This window comes from Bos javanicus, chromosome 7 (assembly GCF_032452875.1).
Source record: "Bos javanicus breed banteng chromosome 7, ARS-OSU_banteng_1.0, whole genome shotgun sequence".
Lineage (NCBI taxonomy): Eukaryota > Metazoa > Chordata > Mammalia > Artiodactyla > Bovidae > Bos > Bos javanicus.
The window spans coordinates 28,725,601-28,747,126 of record NC_083874.1 but is presented as its reverse complement, the minus strand read 5'-3'; the positions used below and the strand labels follow the sequence as shown (position 1 = coordinate 28,747,126).

Sequence of the window (21,526 nt, the reverse complement as noted above, 5' to 3'; positions counted from 1 at the left end):
GGCTGCTCTCTCCCTGTGGGGGCCACGCTCCCCAATCTTACTTGTTTAAATCTCGAGGTTGGGTCTACACCTGTCTGCTTCATAGAGTCCATGACAGATTTCATTTCTACAGCCTCCTTAATAAGCTGGTGGTTTTCCATCTGCTTAGCTTTGAAGCTGTCGGCCTGAAGCTGCTGCTGGTGACTGGAGAGAAGCTGCGATTTACCTGTCTCCTCAGTTTTATTAGGCACTGACGGCCCTAGTTTAGAATGGTTTTTGTTAGGCTCTGGAGTAGAGGGAGCTTTTGAGACTGTGGCCGATGGCATGTTTTTCTGTTTACTGTCCTCCTTGCCCAGCTCTTTCAAAGGGAGTTCGTTTTTCCTTTCACAGTCTCCTCTCCCAGTTTGGGCCATTTTCTGCTCTGCCAGCCTCTGGTCCTCATAGTACTTCTCATACTGCTGTCTATAGGCAGGGCTGGTGGCCATCAGAGACTTCTGGTCCATATAGAGCCCGTAGGCATACTGGCCGTAAAACAGTGACTGAGCCAGGGCCGGGTGTCTCTGGGTGATCACCGACTGGTGCTGAGGCTGTAAGGATGCAGGGTTATGGTCCACTTTCTTAGCCTCGAGCTGCTCTGCTTTGTCTTTCTTATCCGCCTCTTCCTCAGACTCCTTCTTGATCTTCATTCCCTGTGTGCTCCCGCCATTCCCAGCTACAGAGGCGCCCATTTGCCCAGGGTGCATGTAACTGGGAGAATAATAAGGATCGTAGCCATGGTAATAGGGAGAGTGGGACTCTTTCATCTGAGATGACTGTGCTGTCGTTGAAGAATGTCCTTTCACAGAGCCATCCTTACTAGAGAGTATATCTGATGGGGAACTGGTCTTCGACCTCACGCCCTCTGACCTGCTGTCAGAACCACCGTCATCAGCAGCATCGGAGATGTCTGAGTAGGCGGGGCTGCTCGTCTTGGCCGCAGAACTCTCGGCCCCGTTCTGGGTCAGCACGTGCAGCGGGGCCATGGGCGCCTGTCCATTCACCAAAGTGCTGCACTCCATCCTTGAGGCACTCCCGATGGAAGGGCTGGGAGCGTTGTCTGTAAAAGTGTAAACCTTATCAGCCTCGGCTTTGATACTAGCCATCCGACTCTCTTGAGACTCGGACAGTCCATTTGCCAGCCCTTCATTCTTGCTGAGATGGTCCTTTAAAAAATGTCCGGATAAATCTTTCCCAGTCCCCTTGGCATCCTCGAGTTTGCCCAGCTTTGCATCCATTTTCGGGCTCCCCGTCTCTTTCCCTTCTTTGTCCTTCAGCTTTCGCTTCTCCTTTTTCTTTTTGTCCTTGAGTGACACGAGGGCTGGGTTCACGGTGATGGGCTCCCCCATAATTGTGGGCTTTGGCTGAATGGGTTTTAACGGAGGACTCTTTGGTGTGGCCTGAACAACTGTGGTCAGTCCGGGTATGGTCCCCGTAGTGGTGCTTGGAAAGGCTGCAGTGGGAATAGCGATTAGCTGCGGGGGTGTGGGAGCCGGGGCAGGAGCAATGGGCCGGGCAGTTTTAAGTTTAGAGAGGTTTTTGTCCATTTTGCAATTGTTGGCTTTTTTGCCCTTTTCTTTCTCTCCCAAGGTTTTCTTGTCAATTAATCCTTCTGCTTCCAGTTTGGGCATTTCCACAGTCAAACTGCCATCCACTGCTGAGCAGCTGTCTAAGGTGGCTGTCATGTTGGAGATGACTGGAAGATTATTGAGGTCATTGTTAAGACCCTTCTTTTTGCCAGAATTCTTCCCAGCCTTCGCTCCAATAACAGAACCCGGGCCATTGCTCAGGAGCTCTCTCTTTCCCTTGGGGGTGCCGGGGGGGTTCCCTGAGCCAGGGGACACTGGCGCCTTCACCTGCTCGTAAGTTGATACACTTGTGCTTGGCTCGCTGCATTCCAGCGCCACATTGCTCAAGGCCTCCTCGCAGTCTGAGATCTTGTCCTCACTATCTGGTTCGAACTCCAGCTTGTTCTCTGGGTCTAAGTGGGCATGAGCCTGGTGGTACCTGAGGCCGTTGATGTGCTTGTACTTTTTGTTGCAGTTTGGGTGGGGACAATCAATCAACACGGGAGAAGAACAGCCCTGGTCCAAAAAAGTCGTCTCTGGTTTCCCTTGAGGGGTGGTGGGAGTGCTTCTGGAATTTGTGCGGACACGCTTCCCGGGCTTACTGTCCTCGGAGCTGGAGTTCAGGTCTAGCTCCATCGGAGGCTTGTTTTTCCTTTTGTTGGTGGAGGAGGGGCTGGCTTTGATGTCCTCAGCAGCACAATTCGGGGGTGTCCTCCGCCCGCTGGCGTTGAGGCTGCCCCGCCTCCCCTTCCCATTGGCCCCGCCTCTGTTCTTGTTCTGCAGCCCTCTGGACTCTGTGAAGCTGGCCTCCGAGCCCGGGGCAGCTGCGGTAGACCTCGCCCTTTTCCCTCGGCCTCGGCCCCCTCTCATCTCCAGGTCGCTGGTTGGTGACTCGCAGAACCTAGGGAAGCAAGTAACAGCCGTCAAAATGGGCACTTCCAAAGGAGCCAGGTGAAATCATGAGGCATGCAATGTGGTAAAGAGCAGTCAACACCCCAGCAGCTTGACGGCTGGGCCCAGATGAGGAAAAGACACCCAATTCTTCCACTGACAATTTCAATACCTAGGACAGATCAGGCTACCAATGGCTTATGTTCTTCCTCGGAAAACCAGCTCAGCTAGCTAAGCTTCCAACGCAGTTCAAATTCCCGTGTTGACAAAAAGAAAACAAAGGAGATAGAGGAGGGGCAGGAAGTAGCGATCACCCTAAAAACAAGCAATGTGGCATCTGCATTTTATTGTGTTCAACCCTGAATTGCTCATTGCTCTTTTGCTTGGTTTCAATTACAACCTGCCTTTCAAGTATTATTAGTCTCTCTCTGTAGTTTCCTTGCAAAGAGAAGGAGAGGGGAAGACGAGGGAGGAGGAGAGAAAGACAGAGGCTGAAATCAAAGGCCCTGTGCCTACCTGGGAGGGGCCCAGTCGTGCTTGGTGCAGTCCAGTAAGGTCCCTACGTAAGTCTTGTTCCTCCACGTGACATTGACCACTAGGACACCTGCAGGAGTGGGGAGTGAAGAAGGACCAAGGTTAGCACAAATTACCCTATTTCCAGTTCATTTATTATTACTATTCTTTTTACCAGCAGAGCTCTATTCTCATTTGCTTTCAAAAGCTGTGGTTTGCATTCTTCCTCTTTCTGGTTTCAGTGACCTCAAGCAAAAACCCACAGGAAATTGTGTGTGTGTGTGTGTGCGCGTGTGTTCATGAGCATACTTGTGTGGTACAAAAGGGTAAGGCTGTGTGTGAGAGGGTAATCAAGATACTGCTGACAGAAGGAAATGGTTTTTGCCATGTCCTGCTGTAAAACAGCAACACTCACCTCTTAATTTTTCTATTATTACACATAATTGCTTTCGTTTGGCAAGCAGCCAACAAAAACTAAGCGCCAGTTACCAGTGCTTAAAACAGAAAGTGACTGAAAGGAATCGGTTTTGTTTCCAATTCAACAATATAAAATAATGGTGATTTTTATTTAGGGAAAAAAATGATGTGCATGCAAGAGGGAGCTTGGAGTTCAGATAGGAGACAATCAGCTATGATTTATTTTTCCTAATCCTCTCCTCTCTGGCTTTGTGAGACAAGAATTAGCCTTAGTATGGTATCTATTTCACTGTTTGGTCTTGTTTCATATTAAGGACTCCTAAAATAGCCCTCTTAAGAAAATGTATGTACACAATAGGTTTGCTCTTGGGGTTATCTTTAGAATCAACTTTAGTAAGCATTTGCCACGGAGGATAAGGAAAAAAAAAAAACAAACCCTCAAAACCAACACACTTGTTTCCTGCAAGCCATTCTGCTTTTCCCAACTGCTCTGCAGACAATTTAATTTAGCACTGCATCTGTGAATTACTAACTTAAGTGCACTTAGTATACCAAATGTCAGAGGGAAACAAAATATAACATCCTCTTTATTTCTCCAGAGGACAAGTGCCTTAAAAAAAAAAAAACAACTCATTTCTTTAAAAGCACACATTAAAAGGAGGTAGATTTTGCTTTTGAGACATATATAAACTATTAGGGTAAAGAAATAAAGTAAGTGTGTCTTAGTTTCTATAAACCACCAGTCTTCCTTCTTCCTTGGAAACACCAAGAGACAATACTCAAAGTCTATTTCTAGCTGGTTTACACACTTGCTCACTGCCATTTGAATTCTGCAGAGAACTTATATTGAACTCCTTTGTGGTAAGGGACACCTCTCAAGGTAAGACTCATTTCCTTGGGAATGTCTTTAATAGCAGGTAAAATATTTGGATAGTTGGGACTCAAGTAGTGGGGAAGAAAGGATTTCTTTCAAAAGTCCCAAAAAGAGATTTAAAAATTGTTTCCCATATGGTCTGTGTTACTATTACTTAGGTGACAGCTGAATTTACTCACTATATCAATGGAGGTGGTGGGAGGCGGGGGAATTACATGAAGGAAAGTAAGCATTTCCTCAAATCATAGCTGATTCCATTCTAATTCCTTCACAGGAAAAAAAAAAAAAAACCACACTCAAGTCATTGAGTATAAAAATGCTTATTGAGATGAGAGTCAATGGTAATTAGGCATTTGGTAAAAATGTGCACAAGACAGAACAATTGGAGGAAAGGATTCTTTATGAGCACAACCCTTCAGGAAAAGGGAGGGGGTGGAGACAAGGCGAAGGGGAAGACGGAGCTGCTTTTCTCATCATCTGCTCTCTGGGGCACTGTGTGTGGTGTCAAAGACCTTTGCAGCTGCTTAAAATTCTTTAGCATGTCAGCTATATTTACAGTGCAGGAATATATCTGTATTGCCAGAAGGTTACTGCATTTTAGCTTTAGATGCAATAGGCTGAATCACTGCGTTCCTGAGTCCCTGATGTAGCACAAATGTATAATTAAAATTGCTTGAAAGGAAACATGAAAGAAACAACAAACCCTCCATTCTTACAGTAATAAAATTAAAAACAGGAAAAGTCTGCACAGACACTTAACATTTGTCTGCAGTGAAAGGCTTTTGTTATTGCTTTTCCCCTAAGGGTTTCGCGTTTCCAGCAAATGCTGGCCGTGGATTGGCCGGTGCCTGCTGGGAACGCCAGCGTCTGATTGGCTGAGCCAAGGGCGGCCGCCCGGAGCAAAGGCTGGGGATAAAGAAGTATCGCCAGGGGAAGAGGAGGCGGCCCGGCTGCCGCAGCGGTGGACCGTCCACGAGGCCGGGGCACGCTCCCCAAGCCGGGGTTCTCTTGGGGACAGCGGGCTGCCCAGCTCCATAAATCAATGCGGGCTGGTCCGTGTGATGAAAGGCTACTGTCCACGTGACCGCGCTGAGTTTCCCACCACGACCCACGCAGAGATGCTCCACGAAGCACACCAGCCTGCACACCACCCTCAGCATCGAATTCCTGGTCTTGGAACAGGACAAAGGGAAACCTGGGAGCCGGAGAGGACGGGACCCCAATATGCAGCAGTTAATCACTGAGTATGTGGGGTTATCGGGTGAAGCTATCAGAGGCGAAACAACTTCCACACTGCAAAACTATTCCCATCGCCTGATACTATTTCTAGACGCCACACTTATCTAAGTACAAGTAACAATCACCATTATTAGCACTTGGTGGGAATAAAATTTTTTTTAAAATGTCCATTTTCAACCTAAAAGGGCCTCAATAAGTTAGGCTAATTTTCCTAGAATCCCTCCATATTTTAAAAGATGCTCAAATAAATGCTCTAATCCCAGGAAGATCTGAATAGTTTCTCTAATTAAATACGTGTGTTTGGTCTACTTTTCCCTTATATGCACAATCCACTTCACAATGTCATGGAATATTTATGTCAGCCTAGAATTCATGTGCGGAATACAGGCATGCACATGTTTATGCAGCCCAATCTGCTCTGCATGGGAATGAGGGCTTAAGGAACGCTTCTCATATAAACTACAAAGCGTACTGTTTCTTTGTCAGGAAGTCTATGTTCAGACAACATCCTATTGTGAGCGGCCAAGTACAAAGGTAGTGTTGAGCTCTAAAAAAGCATATAAAGGACTTATCTTTTTGAAGTCACCACATCTTGAACACTTTCTAACCCGTGGTGATACAAAACAGACTATACTTTTGTGAAAATGAATCCTTTTAAAAGTTCAAATTTTAGAAATCTGGGTATGGTTATTTTTCTCACATAAACTAAAAATAAATGTACATTTATTCCAAAAGAATTAATTTTACTGCACATTTATTCTTTCAAACATCTTGCCAATTTGTCAGGTGCTGGGGACACTGTACAAGTCCTTTCCATCTTTATCATCTCAAGTATCCCACTAGATTGATCATCTTCCCTTCCTACCCACATAGGGCTTCTTTGGTGGCTCAGATGTAAACAATCTGCCTGCAATGCAGGAGACCTGGGTTCAATCCCTGGGTTGGGAAGATCCCCTGGAGAAGGGAATGGCTACAACTCCAGTATTCTTGCCTGGAGAATCCCATAGACAGAGGAACCTGGTTGGGCTATAGTCCACGGAGTCCCAAAGAGTTGGACACAACTGAGCAGCTAACACTTTCACTTTTCCCACCCACAGACTGGGCATGGATTTTCCTCAAAATGCTAATAATGCCTGCCCTGTAATACTTTATATTTGAAAAATATCTTAAGATTACTACCAGTGAAGAAAAAATAAAGCTGAAAAGAGCAATTGGTGGTTTGGGTGTGCTTCCCACATAGAGTTTTCTTCCTTGTATTAAGGGTATGTCTTAGATCCTAATGCACAATCTAAGCTGCCGCCCCCACAAAGCATTACCACTACAAGACACTTTAATAAGAAGGTGATCTGCATTCTATAACATGAGCCCCTTCCCTATCTCTACAAGCCAAAAGAGCCCTGAGGTCCCATAAGGATTCGACATTCATGGCGTTCTATTATCTCCTCTTGTCAACACTTAGCAGTTAAGTGATCCCAGAGAGATGGTCAGGCCCATTAAGCATTTATTGTACATCTACAGGGTATATACAACACTAGGAATATATTTCGGAGAAGGCAATGGCACCCCACTCCAGTACTCTTGCCTGGAAAATCCCATGGATGGAGGAGCCTGGTAGGCTGCAGTCCATGGATCGCTAGGAGTTGGACACCACTGAGCAACTTCACTTTCACTTTTCACTTTCATGCATTGGAGAAGGCAATGGCAACCCACTCCAGTGTTCTTGCCTGGAGAATCCCAGGGATGGGGGAGGCTGGTGGGCTGCCGTCTACGGGGTCGCACAGAGTCGGACACGACTGAAGCGACTTAGCAGCAGCAGCAGCAGCAGGAATCTATTTAGTGCTATGGAATCAGCTATAGATTGCCTGTAACTCCATCCAGACTTTACACTTCTAAAAGTCTGCAAACAGAACATAAGCATACCTGCTATTCCAGAAGTGGAAGTATAGTTAGCATATTACCCATACTAGAAAGTAAGTCCCTTAACCCATCTTATTCAACTAGACCCAGCATGAGACTTTCACAGTAACTGCCCTGCCTAAAGTTCCTGTTCAGAGAGAAGTCTTAGGCAACCAGGCTCCTAGACCAGTAATCCTAACCCTGGCCTCATCTGACTGCTCTAGGTAACCGAAGCAGAGATAACTAAACAAGACTTGCTTTGGGCATCTGAGCTAGTGATATGGAAAGGGAAGTTGATAAGAGTAGAAACCTATAGGTCACAAGGTACTGAAGGGTGAAAGGTCAATGGGTGGAACAAGGCCTCATATTTGTGGGTCCCTTTTCCCTCATGCTTCAACTCTAAAGGGGCAGGGGATAGGGGTTGGAGAAGCTCTCACTGGTATCTAGGACTGTTCCATTATTTTTTAGTCATCTTGTTAGAAAGACGCTCCTGATTCTGAACTAAAATCTGTCTTTGAACACCTAAGTTCTGGCTGTGCCTTCTGATACCCTAGAGACAGTCCCCTTGACAGCCTTTCACCCACACAAGGACAATGACCATGTCAACACTCCCTTCACCTCGTGTTGTCCTCTTTTTTTCCCTCCAGCATAAACGAGTTTCTTCAATCATTCTTGATACCACATTTTTAACTGCCCTGGGGGGGGAGGTGGGCGTAAAAAATAAAACTTTCGATGGACTCACCCAAATTCCCAAAGCAAGTTAAGGCTTCTAATAAATTAGAACCAGAGACTGGGCTTCCCAGGTAGGGCTAGTGGTAAGGAACCCACTTGCCAATGCAAGAGACATAAGAGACACAGGTTCGATTCTTACGTTGAGAAGATCCCCTGGAAAAGGGCATGGCAATCCACTCTAGGAGAATCCCATGGACAGAGGAGCCTGGCTACAGTTCACAGGGTCGCAAAGAGTCAGACACTACTGATGTGACTTAACACACAGAGACCAAGTCTAACGTTCACTCTTTCATGAATTTTCTCCAGACACAAAGACCTTGTACATCATTAAAAAATGGCTACTTCCTCCTGGGTCCCCACTGCATTCCATCCAAACGCTCTCCCCAGTGGAGGCCCCCAGAATCCATGCTTTCCCTCTGTGTCCACAGCTAGCAGCTTTTTCAGCCTCCCTGTGGGTTAGATAGGGCCCTGTCCCTCAGTTCTGTAAAAGGCAAATGAACTGATAGGTGCCACTGCCAGGATTAGCCCAGAAGAATCTCCCACGCACATTCCTCTGATTTCTTCACCTTCCTGGCTGGCTGGGACAGAGACCACGGTGACTCTGAAAGTCACAAGAGGATGGTAGAGTCTGCTTTAGCCAGGAGCCTAAGACAAAGAGAGCCCCCATCTAATAGGAACACTGAATTCAGTCCACGCTGGATGAGCAGCAAATAAACTCTTACTGTTTGAATACTGCTGAGACTGTTTTAACTTAAACTACATGGTCCCTTTAACAACTTACTCCACTCATATACACAAGAGGCCTGTCTCTTCCAACCAGACTCCATTCCTTGAAAACAGGAGCAGTGTCCTGCACCTACCGTACCCATGGGCACAGTGCCCAGCACGTGGAGGGAGTTCATGCAACTCCCAGAGACTACTACACGATGACTGAAGAAAATCTAGATCTGAATGCTGCTGCTGCTGAGTCGCTTCAGTCGTGTCCGACTCTGTGCGACCCCATAGACGGCAGCCCTCCAGGCTCCCCCGTCCCTGGGATTCTCCAGGCAAGGACACTATCCAGTGTGTTCTTTTCAGGATTACATACTTTTTCAATAAGCATCGTCTTCCACTAGTTTAAAGATGATGGGAATGCTCTGTGGAGAGATTTTGCTCTGAAGATGTTATAAATACGGTTTATGAATTACTGTTTCTGGTGATTTGTGAAGATGTTTCCTCAAGAACTGGGCAAATGCCTGATTTCCCAGTGGATCAGCCAAACTCTGTTTATATTACAATTTAAAGACTCTTGCAGAGTCTTTAAAGTGCCTCATCCCTGGGACAGAAGTCTTTGCCAAGCAGTGCAAATGCCAAATTTGGTCTCTGACATCGTTTCTTGGCCCTCTTATTCAGACTGCCACATCTGGACGACCAGGGTGTGTGTTTGTGCAGGAAACGGAAACGTCACTGCAATAATACCAAAATGGAACCCGTTTATGGCACCATCTTTTTAAGTTTATACATTTCTTTGCTTCTGTGTGTGTGTATGTATATGTGTGTGTGTGCATATATATGTTTTTTTCTCCCCTAGGAGAAAACATGAGTGATAATAAATATGTCACAATATGCTGTTTCCTAAGTACAGAATAAAGTTCATATATTCAGGATATCACATAACTCTTTTTAGACAGCGTGACTACTGTACAAGGTAACATTTATCACCTCTCCTCTGTACTGAATGCCCTCCCTCTCGTATTTTGTTGTGCTGGTTTTATTGTATCCAACACGGGTACTATTTAAAAAGCCAAGTCTTGTCTAGTACACTTATTCATTTTTCCGGCTTCAGAGCTTCCAGCCTTATAGATAGGTCTTCTTCAAAGATCAAAGTGGAGTTTATCATTCTTGGAAAGAAAGAAAGATAGCACTAAGTCGCGTCCGACTGTAGCCTGCCAGGCTCCTCTGTTCATGGGATTCTCCGGGCAAAAAGACTACTGCCTGGAGTGGGTTGCCATTTCCTTTTTTCAAGGGAACTTCCCGACCCCAGGAATTGAACCCAGGTCTCCCGCACTGCAGGCAGATGCTTTACCAACTGAGCTACACAGGAAAGCAGACTTTGGGGGGGATTTTAATTCACAATCGGATTGCCAATGAGGCACCTAACAAAGAGAAGAGGGACTATTTGCTATTACCTCTGCTAAGGATACAGAGAGCATCAGGACCAGAAAAGTAAGAGTCACGTGGCCAGAAAATTCCTTTTTTTTTTTTTTTTTTTAAAGAGCTCTACTGCTGGGCTGAATGTTTGAAGAGCCACTTTAACCACATCCTGTAATCAAACCATCTGGAACACAGTGCTGCGATTAGTCACCCTGAACACTGGGCTTTATCTGAACAAATAGTGGAGGCAATGGAGTTGGGAGATAGGGCAGCACTAACAAGGGGAAGTGCAATGAAACACTTTATACCCTCGTGTGCTGCCACCCCCATCATAAACCCCAGAGACACACTGCTCTGGTGTTCACGTCCAGCTTTATGAAAGCACAGTGAGCTTAAAGATTAAAGGACTGAAGGGCTAAAGATTGCTGGTTTGGATAAATGTTCTCTGTCGAGGGCTGGAAAATGTTGCCACCACTCTATCTATGTTAATTATAACCTCTCCGATGACAGTTCAGCATTCCTCGCAGGGTTTGGTGTTATTTTCAGGACATTAAGAACAAGGTTCATTTATGGGAGGAGACTTATGATTCTTTATTTGCCACAGGTTAATCTGAACACTGAGACAGTTCTTTTTGGTTCATCTAAAGCCCGTCCATAAATAATAAGAAAAAAATCTAAGACCTTAATCCAAATAAATATGCTAAACCAATACCAAGAAGCAATTGCAAAATGCTGTTTCTAATCTACATTTTTAAAGACGGTATCTTTCTTACTTGACTAGCTTATCTCTTTAAAAAGTCCATTTTATCATCAGGATACAATCTATGGAAATCTTAAAAAAAAAAAAAAAAAAACCTGAAAGGATTCCCCACCCTCGCCACCCAAAATACATAGAATAAGCTCTAAAAAGAAGGAACAACAACAAAAAAACCACTGGCTAAAGAAACCTTGTTTCCCCATGGGTCTTATGGTTTAATACACAAAAGAACACAGAGCCACTTCCATCACTGTCGCCTCCCCTGCAGCCTTTGTTCTGAGGCCTGATGAGCTGTATTGATTTGGGAAAATCATTGAGCTTCTTGGAAAACTAGACTCTCGCTTATTCACTGCCATCTATTTCTTTCCCGTGAAGACAGGTGGTCGATATCCAGTTGACTGGTCAGCGCAAAGAAGCTCTCACTGCTTTTCTTTTCTCGCTTCCCTAGAAACATTATCCTTCTCCACTTCTAGAAAACACAATGGCCTGTGAATAAGTCTTGTGGGTACAAAGAGGGAGCAGGAATAAGGCTTGTGTCAGGCACCCCTGGGGAACACAGAAATACCACCCCACATATTTGCATGGAAGCTTGCACTGCCTACGGATGATGACGGTATTTTCACTACCAAGAATTACGCAAGTTTCAGCACTCATGAAAATTTTGAGAGCCCAAAATGTAATTAAAAAAAAAAAAATCAAAACACTTTAGATCAGTAGATCATTAGAGCCCAAATAATATTTACATAAGAGGTGCTTTACTTCTTTTAATAATCAGTGCTTATGTTTTAGCAAGTTTCATAGTTTATAGGTGTCATTTTAAATATGATCAGTAATAACTACAAAAAAAATTGCTTTTAAGTTAGGCAGACACATACATCCTAAAGCAACACTGTGCTTAATGGCTTGAGGCTGGTTTTAAATATGTATATACACACATATACACACACACACAAACACACTTAGATCAGATACAGCAGCCATTAACACCACAATATATAGCCGGTGCTCCTTAGGCAGTTTCGCTACTAGTTTCTGTGCCAAGTCCCAGCTTGGGGACAGACAGCCGGACAGGTGATGATGCCACAGTTGGGACTGTGGGGTGCAGACAGGAGAGGCCCCTTAGCTTGCTTCAACAAGGGCAGCAAGTCACAAACACTTATGTAGGCTGCATCAAAAATCACCCTTCATGTCCCAAGAAGACGCTTTTCAGACTGTGATCCATTAAGGCTCAGCCAAAACACAACAGGTAAGAGATAAAAGATGAAGGAGCGGGAGAGGCAGAAGGGAGAAAAAAGAGACGGAACAGAAAAAACAGTCTCTGAGACAGACATTTAGGGCAATTTAAATGCATTAACTGAACAGGTACACGTGCGGAGTATATGTACACACATACGCACACATGTACACATTTGTACAAAGAGGTTTCATTTCTCGTCTTTGATGGAATGTTTCAGTAAGGTATCCCTTGAGGCTTGATAACATGGAAGTAAGCAATAGCACCACTCTGAGTTTCTGGGGCAAAGTTCTTAACTTGGACTTCTGCTCCTTGGCAGGCAGGCACTGGTTTATGTGAAATCAAGATGCACTTAAATGAATGACTTCAAGTGCCAGCAGGTTTCTCTGCACCCTCTCCTTTTCTGAGGCACTATTTCCTCATTAGAATAGGAGAATGATGTCTCACCTCTCCCCAGGCCTCCGCTCTTGCCTCTCTTTCTCCCTGGGAAGACGAGGGTTCAATGCCAACAGTAACAGAATCGCCTCCCCTCCCCCAATCCAGGCTCACAAGCCTCAATTATTAGCTTGTTGGGAAATAATTTCTTTTCTTCCTTTAAATAAAAGCGTTTCAAAGTTTGAGGAAGGTATTTGGTAAGTATTTACTGAAGGAGGCCTTCAATGAGCCATGATAAGGATATGGTTGTTATTTTATTACCTCTTAACACATCATTCCTTTAAGAGGGTTATTTTTGGAGACAGCAATGCAGGAGGGGCCCTGGGCAGACAGCACACGGCCAGCATCCCCCCAGGAGGAGAAGGAAATAGCCTCTACACACTCCCACTTGCAGCCTCTCGGGCCACTGAAGATAAGCAACTGAAAGAATGCAGGCCTTTCAAATCATCAGGCCCAGTCGTTTCCTGTACTTAATATTAATTACAGGATCTTTTCAGCTAACAACTTCTACAGCCAGGATCTCCACAATGCTGTTTCTGCAACTTGAAAAGCAGGGAAACAGACCAGCAAAACCAGACCAAAGACAGACTATCCTGAAGGCAGGACATTCCCCTCAACACCACTGCCCCTAAAAGAGGGGTCTCTGGGGCTAAAGGGGAAGAAAAGCGCAGGAAGCCAGGAATTCAACAGACACCAGCCCGGTCCCCTGGCTCCTGATGCAGGCTGCCGTCTGTCTCTTACCCAATGCCTCCCGTCTGTCTCTTACCCAGTGCTCCCCTGAGGCAGGAGCAGGAGAAGGAGGAGCAAGAGGGGAGGCAAAGTAATCATTGAGATGAATGAAACAGAAAGATGCAAAGGAAATAAAATCTAAGACAGAAAACGCTCACATATTTGGGGAAGGAGGTAGGCTGGCTCAGGAAAGGGTTATGGAGGCATCAGTTCTCAGAAACCTTTCATCATCTGTCTACTTCTTGCAGATCAATCTCGGTGGGTGATGAGCAGATTTAAATGCTAGTGGACTGCTCGGCAGAATCTGTATAACACAACTGCAGATTTGGGGACTGCGTTTTAAAATACTTTCTTACCATCCCCAGTCCTTGAGATACAAGGAGACGGTGGGAACCAATTGACAATTACCTCACATCAAAAAGCTGCTACTGATGCACGCATCTCCCTGGGACTGAAGAGCCAGGCTTCATATAAATTATGATGCTTTATTTAAAGCCAGAGCGCTTATTTGCTTTTGTGCCAGCTCTGGGCCCTTTTCATCTGCAGTTCTACTGGGCCCAGGAGAGCACACATTCCTACAGCTCTGCTGGCCACCAGCTGTGTCCCCGTAAATCATAAAACCTCTGAACAAGCCATTCTTTACAAAGGCCAACAGCATTTACTGGAAATGATCACTCTGCTATTATTCCACTTGCTGAAATTTAAAATAGCAATTTACAACAGCAGCTGAAAAACAGGGAACTGCCTTTCTCAACTGTGTGTGTGTGTGTGTGTTTAAGTAAACGGGAAGGCTCTGTGTGTTGTAAGCAAATAGGAAGGCCCTGATTAATGTATATGGCACACAAAGGGGTATATTTTGTGTATTACCTAAAATGCATCATCTTTGCACAAATAAAAAGGAAACAAGGGATGCAGATGTCAGAGAAGGCAAAATCCACACCCTAACAATGAAAGGCAATGGGTGAGTGAGGATTCTGTCACCAGTGACCCTCCCTGTTCTCACCTGGACCTGGCCATGCCCGGCAGGCAGCGTTGCAGGTAATTCACACCCTCTGCTAAGTAAAGCCACATAATTACGGCTCCGGTTCAGAATGTAATTTTTGAAAAAAGAAAGAAACTGAAGGAATCAAGTCTAATCAAGCTCAGATTGCAGTCAGTTTTACTGCAAGGAAGGACTGGACAAGGGAAAAAGAAAGGGTAAGAGTCACTGGGGATCTAATAACATAGCCTGAACTTCTGAAGAGACGGCTCTGGAGACAGACTCGCCGGGCTCAAAGCTGCTTCGCCTTGAACTATACCTCTCAGGGCCTCCATTTCCCCATCTACAGAGTAGGGATGAGTATCAAAGAACGTGTAAGTTATGGAAAGCAATTAACATGCGCACTGACACAAAACAGTCAGACAGCAAATGAACTCGGGCTTTGTCACCTCTGGACTCTCCTGGAATCCAGGTGGAGGGAGATGTGACCATACTAAGAATCTCCTCAGAAATAAAGCCAGCATCAAGCAAGGCCTCCTGTGTCTCGTCCAGAGAAGCACTGTCAGACACGGGCACCTGCTCTACTTATCCTGTATTCCTGGTGACCAGGCTTATTGTACATGTGTTGTATCTGTCTCTCAGAATCTTAGGGGCTGCAAATTCCAATATTAAAGACTTGTATTATTTTTGATCAACAACAAGGCCCTGCTGTATGGCACAGAGAACTATACTCAATGTCCTATGATATATCATAATGGAAAAGAATATTTAAAAAAAAAAAGAACGCATATATACGTAAACCAATCACTTTGCTGTGTAGCAGAAATTAACACAGCATTGTAAATCAACTACACTTCATTTTTTTCAAAAAAAGGAGTTTTGTTATTTCTAGACCTACCACCAGTTTCAACCAATATAAAGTCATCCTTCCTACCATATCCATTATTTAAAGCAAACATTTCCTCATTTCACCACCCAGCAATAACGCCACTACGAAATGCAATCTAAATCACTGAAGCCTCATCTCTGGACTGGGGGTAAGGAAACCTCATATCAAGTTTTCAAGAACAGTGAACTGAACCCCTGACATCTGTCTAAATTATCAAAATTAAAAACCCAAGGTCCCCACCACCTGACAACAGAAACCAGGCCCAGCAGCAAGGCTCTTGGGGATGCAGAGAGGTTAAATGCAAACTCATCTTTCCGACCCCAGCTGAAAAGACCAGTTTTCATGATAATGGTCAGAGGCTGTCTTCCCACCCTCCCCCACCTCAGATTCCAAAGTTCTTATCTCTCAGGGAAGAAAACAGCCCCACAGAGTTACAAGTATTTCAATAACGTGCTTAGAGACCAGCTCTTTTCTGTAAACAAGCCTAATGAAGCGTGACTAATAGTGCTCTCTGAGAGCTGAGCATGGGAAAAGTGCCTTTGTTAGCACTTACTGGAGCAAGTCATCGTTTTGCTGGAGCAGAACAAAACTTAGCTGGTTATTGATTGACCAGCCTCGCTGGTGTCACTGCTTGGCTGTACGCTTCTATGTATCGTGTGTTTAAATACATGTGTTTATGTGGACGCAGATGCTCTGTACACACACTCACGCGTACACAGTCACACGCAGCCATCTCAGCTAACTTTGGGTGACGTATCTTCTGCAAACCTGATGAAAGATTCAAGGCATCTATCTAACTGTAACCTAATTCCTGTATCCCTTCTAGCCCTTGATATTCCCTAACATTTTCTCTCCATGCAGTCAGTACCACAGACCTCAGTTTTACAGTCTGTAAACCAACACTCCCATGGACACTGTGCTGGTTTCCAAAGTCCTATGATTATATCCTAGAGGTGGTTTTCTTTTGCTTTTTAATAAATTCCAAATTGCCAGTGTTTCCTTCCCCAATTCACTTATAGATTCTGAAATTTAGCCTCACATGATAAACGCTAAAGAAATATCCCATGAAGATTTGAATTCTTTAGTTAAGTTTGCCGTTGAGTGTTATTCATACACACAGCAGTGGGGTCAGCAGGAAGATTTGACGTTGACCTGGACTTCTTTTTAGGACCAATAAGAATTTGTGTCAAAACGTGCTTTCCTTGTGACTACGAGCACAAATTTCCGTATAAATTATTGACTGCACTTTGGCCTCATCTGAAACATTAGCCCTGCAGGCTGATAAGTTCTGACCCCAGGTGGCACATCAAGCCTCTCAGAAGAGGTAGGAACGTTCCTGCTTTGCCCTGGGGACTAAGGCGTGAGAGCCAATCCATCAAATGCTCTGACAGCCTTTACGGCCTCCGAGCATTAAGCCCAAGTCAACCTCCAAGACTCCCATTGTTCACATTATTCTCCCCTACTCCGGTCTGATGAAGTTAGGGTTAAGTCCAAGGCTTCAGCAAGAGAGAAAGGCTATTGTTAGTAACTCAGTCTTTATTGACTCTGACCTGCAGGGCAGCCAGTTTGAAGTCTTTTCCAGAAAGTAATGCACTGTTAATTGCTGCTCATCATCAGGGTGTGTTTTATACACCTCCTTCCACGGAAAGAAGACCTGACTCAACATTTCAACATCTTTCCACGTTTCCTTGTAATTCTCCTGAATGAAAACACACACTCTCTCTCTGTGTCTCTCCCTCCCTCCCCGTCTCCACCAAAATCTGATTTGTATCCACCTCATATCCTGAATCTCTAATAACCGACACAAACATAGAATGTTTGGTGGGACAATGCTAACACTTGGGAGCTGCCATACGGAACATTAATTTTTTTTCCCCCACATCAAGTATCTGTGGGGATTAGTACACAGGGCAGGAAAATGCTTGATGGAGAAATGAGGTGGAAACATATTATTTCCTTCTAATGTCCTTTGCTTAAAGACCTTTTCCAGCTAAAACGGGAAGTTAGATTTGTTAGCAGCTAGCAAGTGACTGGATGAGGGTGAGGGTACAGAATGCCACTCAGGTTCTGTGTGAGGAATGTCGCACTCTAAAAGCAGTTGCAGAATTACTGGTCCAAAGGCTTTCTCAGTTTTCTCTGAAAGAAAAACCAGGCAGATCAAAATAGCCCTCCCAGAAGAGAGGGGCCTGGTAAAAGGTCAGCACCAGGGTACCCAGGACTGTCCCTCAAGTGCAATGGGTGCCCAGACCAGGCCAGCCACACAGCAAAGTGCCCCCAGACCTGCTGAAACTGTTGACCGACAGCCTGAGTCTGACTCGTGCCAGGGAGAAAATTACATGTGGACACTGAAGAAATCAAACTTCTTGGATACAGGAAAAAAAAAAAAGGGCAGAAAATCCAAATGGCTGAGTGTTTTACTGAGCTTTTGATTTAGAGGTTTTGGGTCATGTAGTCCGACAACATTTAGCCACGAGACCGATTATGCTACTTTATTTCGTATATCCCAGTGTATGAATTAGTAACAGAAATTAGTGCGTTTTTCCAAATGAGTGAACAGAGAGCCATTTTTCATTTGATAGTGTACTGACTCCAAGGTATGTGAATGTAATACTAGATTTGATAAGGTTTCCCAAGGGGTGCTAGTTAAGAAAACAAAGTTTCTTGGTGCTGCGGATTACATTTTCTGATGCCATTCAAGTTTAGTTTTAAAGAAAAAGAGAATTTTCTAATTCAACCAAGAATGGATGGTCAAAGCATTCGAGTATCAAATGATACTCGAAAGTATCATGGGCTACAAGGGCCAAACATTTTATTTTGTAATGTACTCAAGACAAAACTGCATGTGTACCCTGTTCTTATACAAAAGGTCTTTCTATGTCTCAATGTCCAGAAATTAAGAGAAAAGATTCAACTAAAATATTCAAGTAGCTGCTATATATAAAAACAGACTCTGTCTTAGAGTCAATAATATTAAAGCTGCAAAAGGGCCAAATTGATCACTAAAATGAATTTGAGACTTGTTCACTGAATCTTGGTATAGAGTAGCATTTGGGGTCTCCTCTGAAGCTGCAAAGATGGCAATCCAAAACTATTAAAATCAGCATTATCTTACACAACAGGCAGTTAACATTTGTGTTACTGTCCCCAGGGGGTAAAGACAGAACATAAATATAAGAACATTGATTGAGCGCTTTACTATGTGTAGGGCACAAGAAGAAATGTTTTTACATGGATTATCTCATTTATTTCTCAGCGCCTACATGCCAGGTTCTTTTATTATCACTATTTTACTGATGAACAAATGAGTAAGAAAGTTTAACTGACCGACTTGCCCCCAGTCAGAGATTTGAAGGCAGGCAGGCTGACCTTTGATAGCATGCTTCTAAATGCACTGTATAAGGTTAAATAAACATAAGTTTATGAACAACACAATTTCATGAAGGAAGTACGCATGCATGGACGGGAATCCACAAGGTCACAGCACTGTAACAGATGATCAGTAGTGGGCTTGCAGGCCAGCACATGCATCTTTTCCCAGCTCCACAGGAGACACCAGTCTTGGAAGCTTGAAAGTGACCGTGGTGAGAATATATACCACAGCAAACAGCAGAGAATACACATGGGTGTTCTCTTCCTGCCAGTCCCCAACTCCCACCCCAGTAGTTAACTATTTATCTGCACCTCCCCCTGTTTGTCACTCATTTGTGTCTGACTCTTTGAGACCCCATGGACTGTAGCCCACCAGGTTCCTCTGTCCATGGGATCCTCCAGGCAAGAATACTGGAGTGGATTGTCATTTCCTTCTCCAGGGGATCTTCCTGACCCAGGGATAGAACCTGGGTCTCCAGAATTGCAGGCATATTCTTTACTGTCTGAGCTACAGGGAAGTCCCATTTATCAGCACACCAATGCTTAAATGCTTAATTTGTTAAATTACTCATCTCTCTTATAAGTACCTTGTCAGAGAAAACACCGGTCTGGGAAAAGCACAGAATCTGGAAACACTTCTATATTCAACCTATGTTTAACCGCTTAGATGGTATTATCTATCCACAGTATAAAACCAAGGGATGAGACTACACTTCTAACTTGTTAGGATTTTAGACATGTTTAAAAGGAATTGCAATTCACACCCCCAGACTTCTACTTCTATTTAAGCACTCATATCTCATCGGTCATCAAGTCACACCTACTCTGACTCCCAACCAATCTCCACTCCCTCCCTTTCATCCATATCACAGTCCAGGCAGGCCTTGGTTACCGCCCCCACCCCGCCCCACTCACCACTTACTTCTCCCCTGCCTCACACCACAGAGTGCATTGAAACGTTCCTGGCACACAATAATAGATCACTTCATGCCTTGTTCCTATCTTTTGCCTAGGAAACCTAGACTTGCCTTAATCTTTGGAGTCCAAGTTCAGGTGCCTGAACTCAAGGAAGCCCTGAGGCTGCCTGACGCATCTGAGGATACTTCTATCACAGAACTTTCTGTCACATTTCACATGCCCGATTTTTACCTGCCAACCACTCAGAAAGGCCAAGCACTAGCTCTTTCAAAGTGCCTGGCAAAGAATAGGTACTCAATTAAGTGAGTTTTTGTTTTAAGGCAAGTAAAACAACAAAATGAATAAAAGCACAGAAGAACCCTCCTACACAGTAGGTGGGAATATAAGTTTGTGCAGCCACTATGGAAGTCCCCTAAAAAACTAAAATACAGTCGCCATATGATCCAGCAGTCCCACTCCTAGGCGTGTATCTGGACAAAACTCTAATTAAAAAAGATACAAGCAAGCCCTATGTTCATAATAGCATTATTCAAAATAGCCAAGACATGATAACAATCTTAATGTCCATTGACAGATGAACAGATAAAGAAGATGCGGTACATATACACGATGGAATACCTCTCAGCCATAAAAAAGAATGACACGGTGCCATTTGTAGCAACATGGATGCAACTAGAGATTACTGTACTAAGTGAAGTCAGAAAGACAAATACCGTATGATATTACTTACATGTGGAATCTAAAATGTGATACAAATGAACCTATCTATGAAACAGAAACAGAATCATGTGCATAGAGAACAGATGAAAGGTTGTCCGGGGGGAGGGGGTTGGGGGAAGGATGAGTGGGAGGCTGAGGTGATCTAGGCTGTTACATATGGAATGGATAAACCACAAGGTCCTACTGTAGTGCAGGGAACTATATTCAGTATACTACGATAGACCATAACAAAAAAGAATATGAAAGAGAGTGTATGTATATACATAGACATGTATAACGGAACCATTTTGCTGTACAGCAGAAATTAACACAACATTGTAAATCAACTACACTGCAACAAAAAAATGAATAAAAGCATAGACCAACCACTACATTATAACTATATACACAAATCAAAATATAAAAGTGAAAAACCATGACACTGAGTATTCATCACCTGATTCTGATAATTATTAATTAAGAGAGCCCATCTCAGTTGATTCTTTCCATTTTTAAAATAACTTGATGATAATATAGATGTAAACAATTTGGCTTTATTTATCTATTTTTTATTAGAAAATTTTGTGAACTAAGTATTCTTGTAAGTTAAACCGGGAGCTTTCCTCTGTGATTTCAAAAGCCGTTCACTTCTAATGAACTATTACAAAAGCAATTGACGAGGTACATTTGTTGCTCACATGATGCAGAAGCTCTCAACATGGACCATAACCCGCCCAGTCCTGGCAGATCCAGATCTTCCAAACCTCTCCCCTTGCTTCTTCAATTTAATGAACAGTCGGATCCAACAAATCTCCTCCCAGTAGCCTGCGACTGGTTCTTCTCCTAGACTCTGGGCCCCAAAGAGAGATCTGTCATTGCTTAAATAAATGTTACAGATGTAATAGATAAAGTAATAAAGAAAACAGAGCTTTTATAAAACAAAGTTGACAGAGCAGAAAGCTCTGTCTCTATAATGGGACGGACGTTGGTGCGTTCTGGGCGGCTTGTGTGTACCAAAGGGAAACAGACAATGAAGCTTAGGAAGCATGAAATGACAGCCTTCTTTGCCTTTCAGGGAACATAAATTTTATTTGCTGAATGTAAATCTTAAAGCTGTGGTTTTCAATCTGCATGTGTGATCACTAGAAGCTGATTTCAAGGAAATATACAATTATTTAACTTACTGCTCAGCAATGCAAATCCAGGGTCACACATTCATGATTATTACCAGTGGAAGAC

At 44.0% G+C, this 21,526-nt stretch overlaps 1 protein-coding gene across 3 annotated transcripts in view; it reads right to left on the bottom strand.

Annotated features, from left to right (window-relative positions):
* ZNF608 (zinc finger protein 608) overlaps positions 1-21,526 on the bottom strand; it is a 109,106-nt gene that overhangs the window by 8,360 nt on the left and 79,220 nt on the right. For all 3 annotated transcript variants that reach the window (XM_061422930.1, XM_061422931.1, XM_061422929.1), the window contains 2 exons: positions 2,991-3,078; positions 42-2,484 (listed from right to left, as the gene is read on the bottom strand). In XM_061422930.1, the coding sequence (XP_061278914.1) occupies positions 42-2,484; positions 2,991-3,078 (2,531 nt within the window). The remainder of the gene's footprint in view (positions 1-41; positions 2,485-2,990; positions 3,079-21,526) is intronic.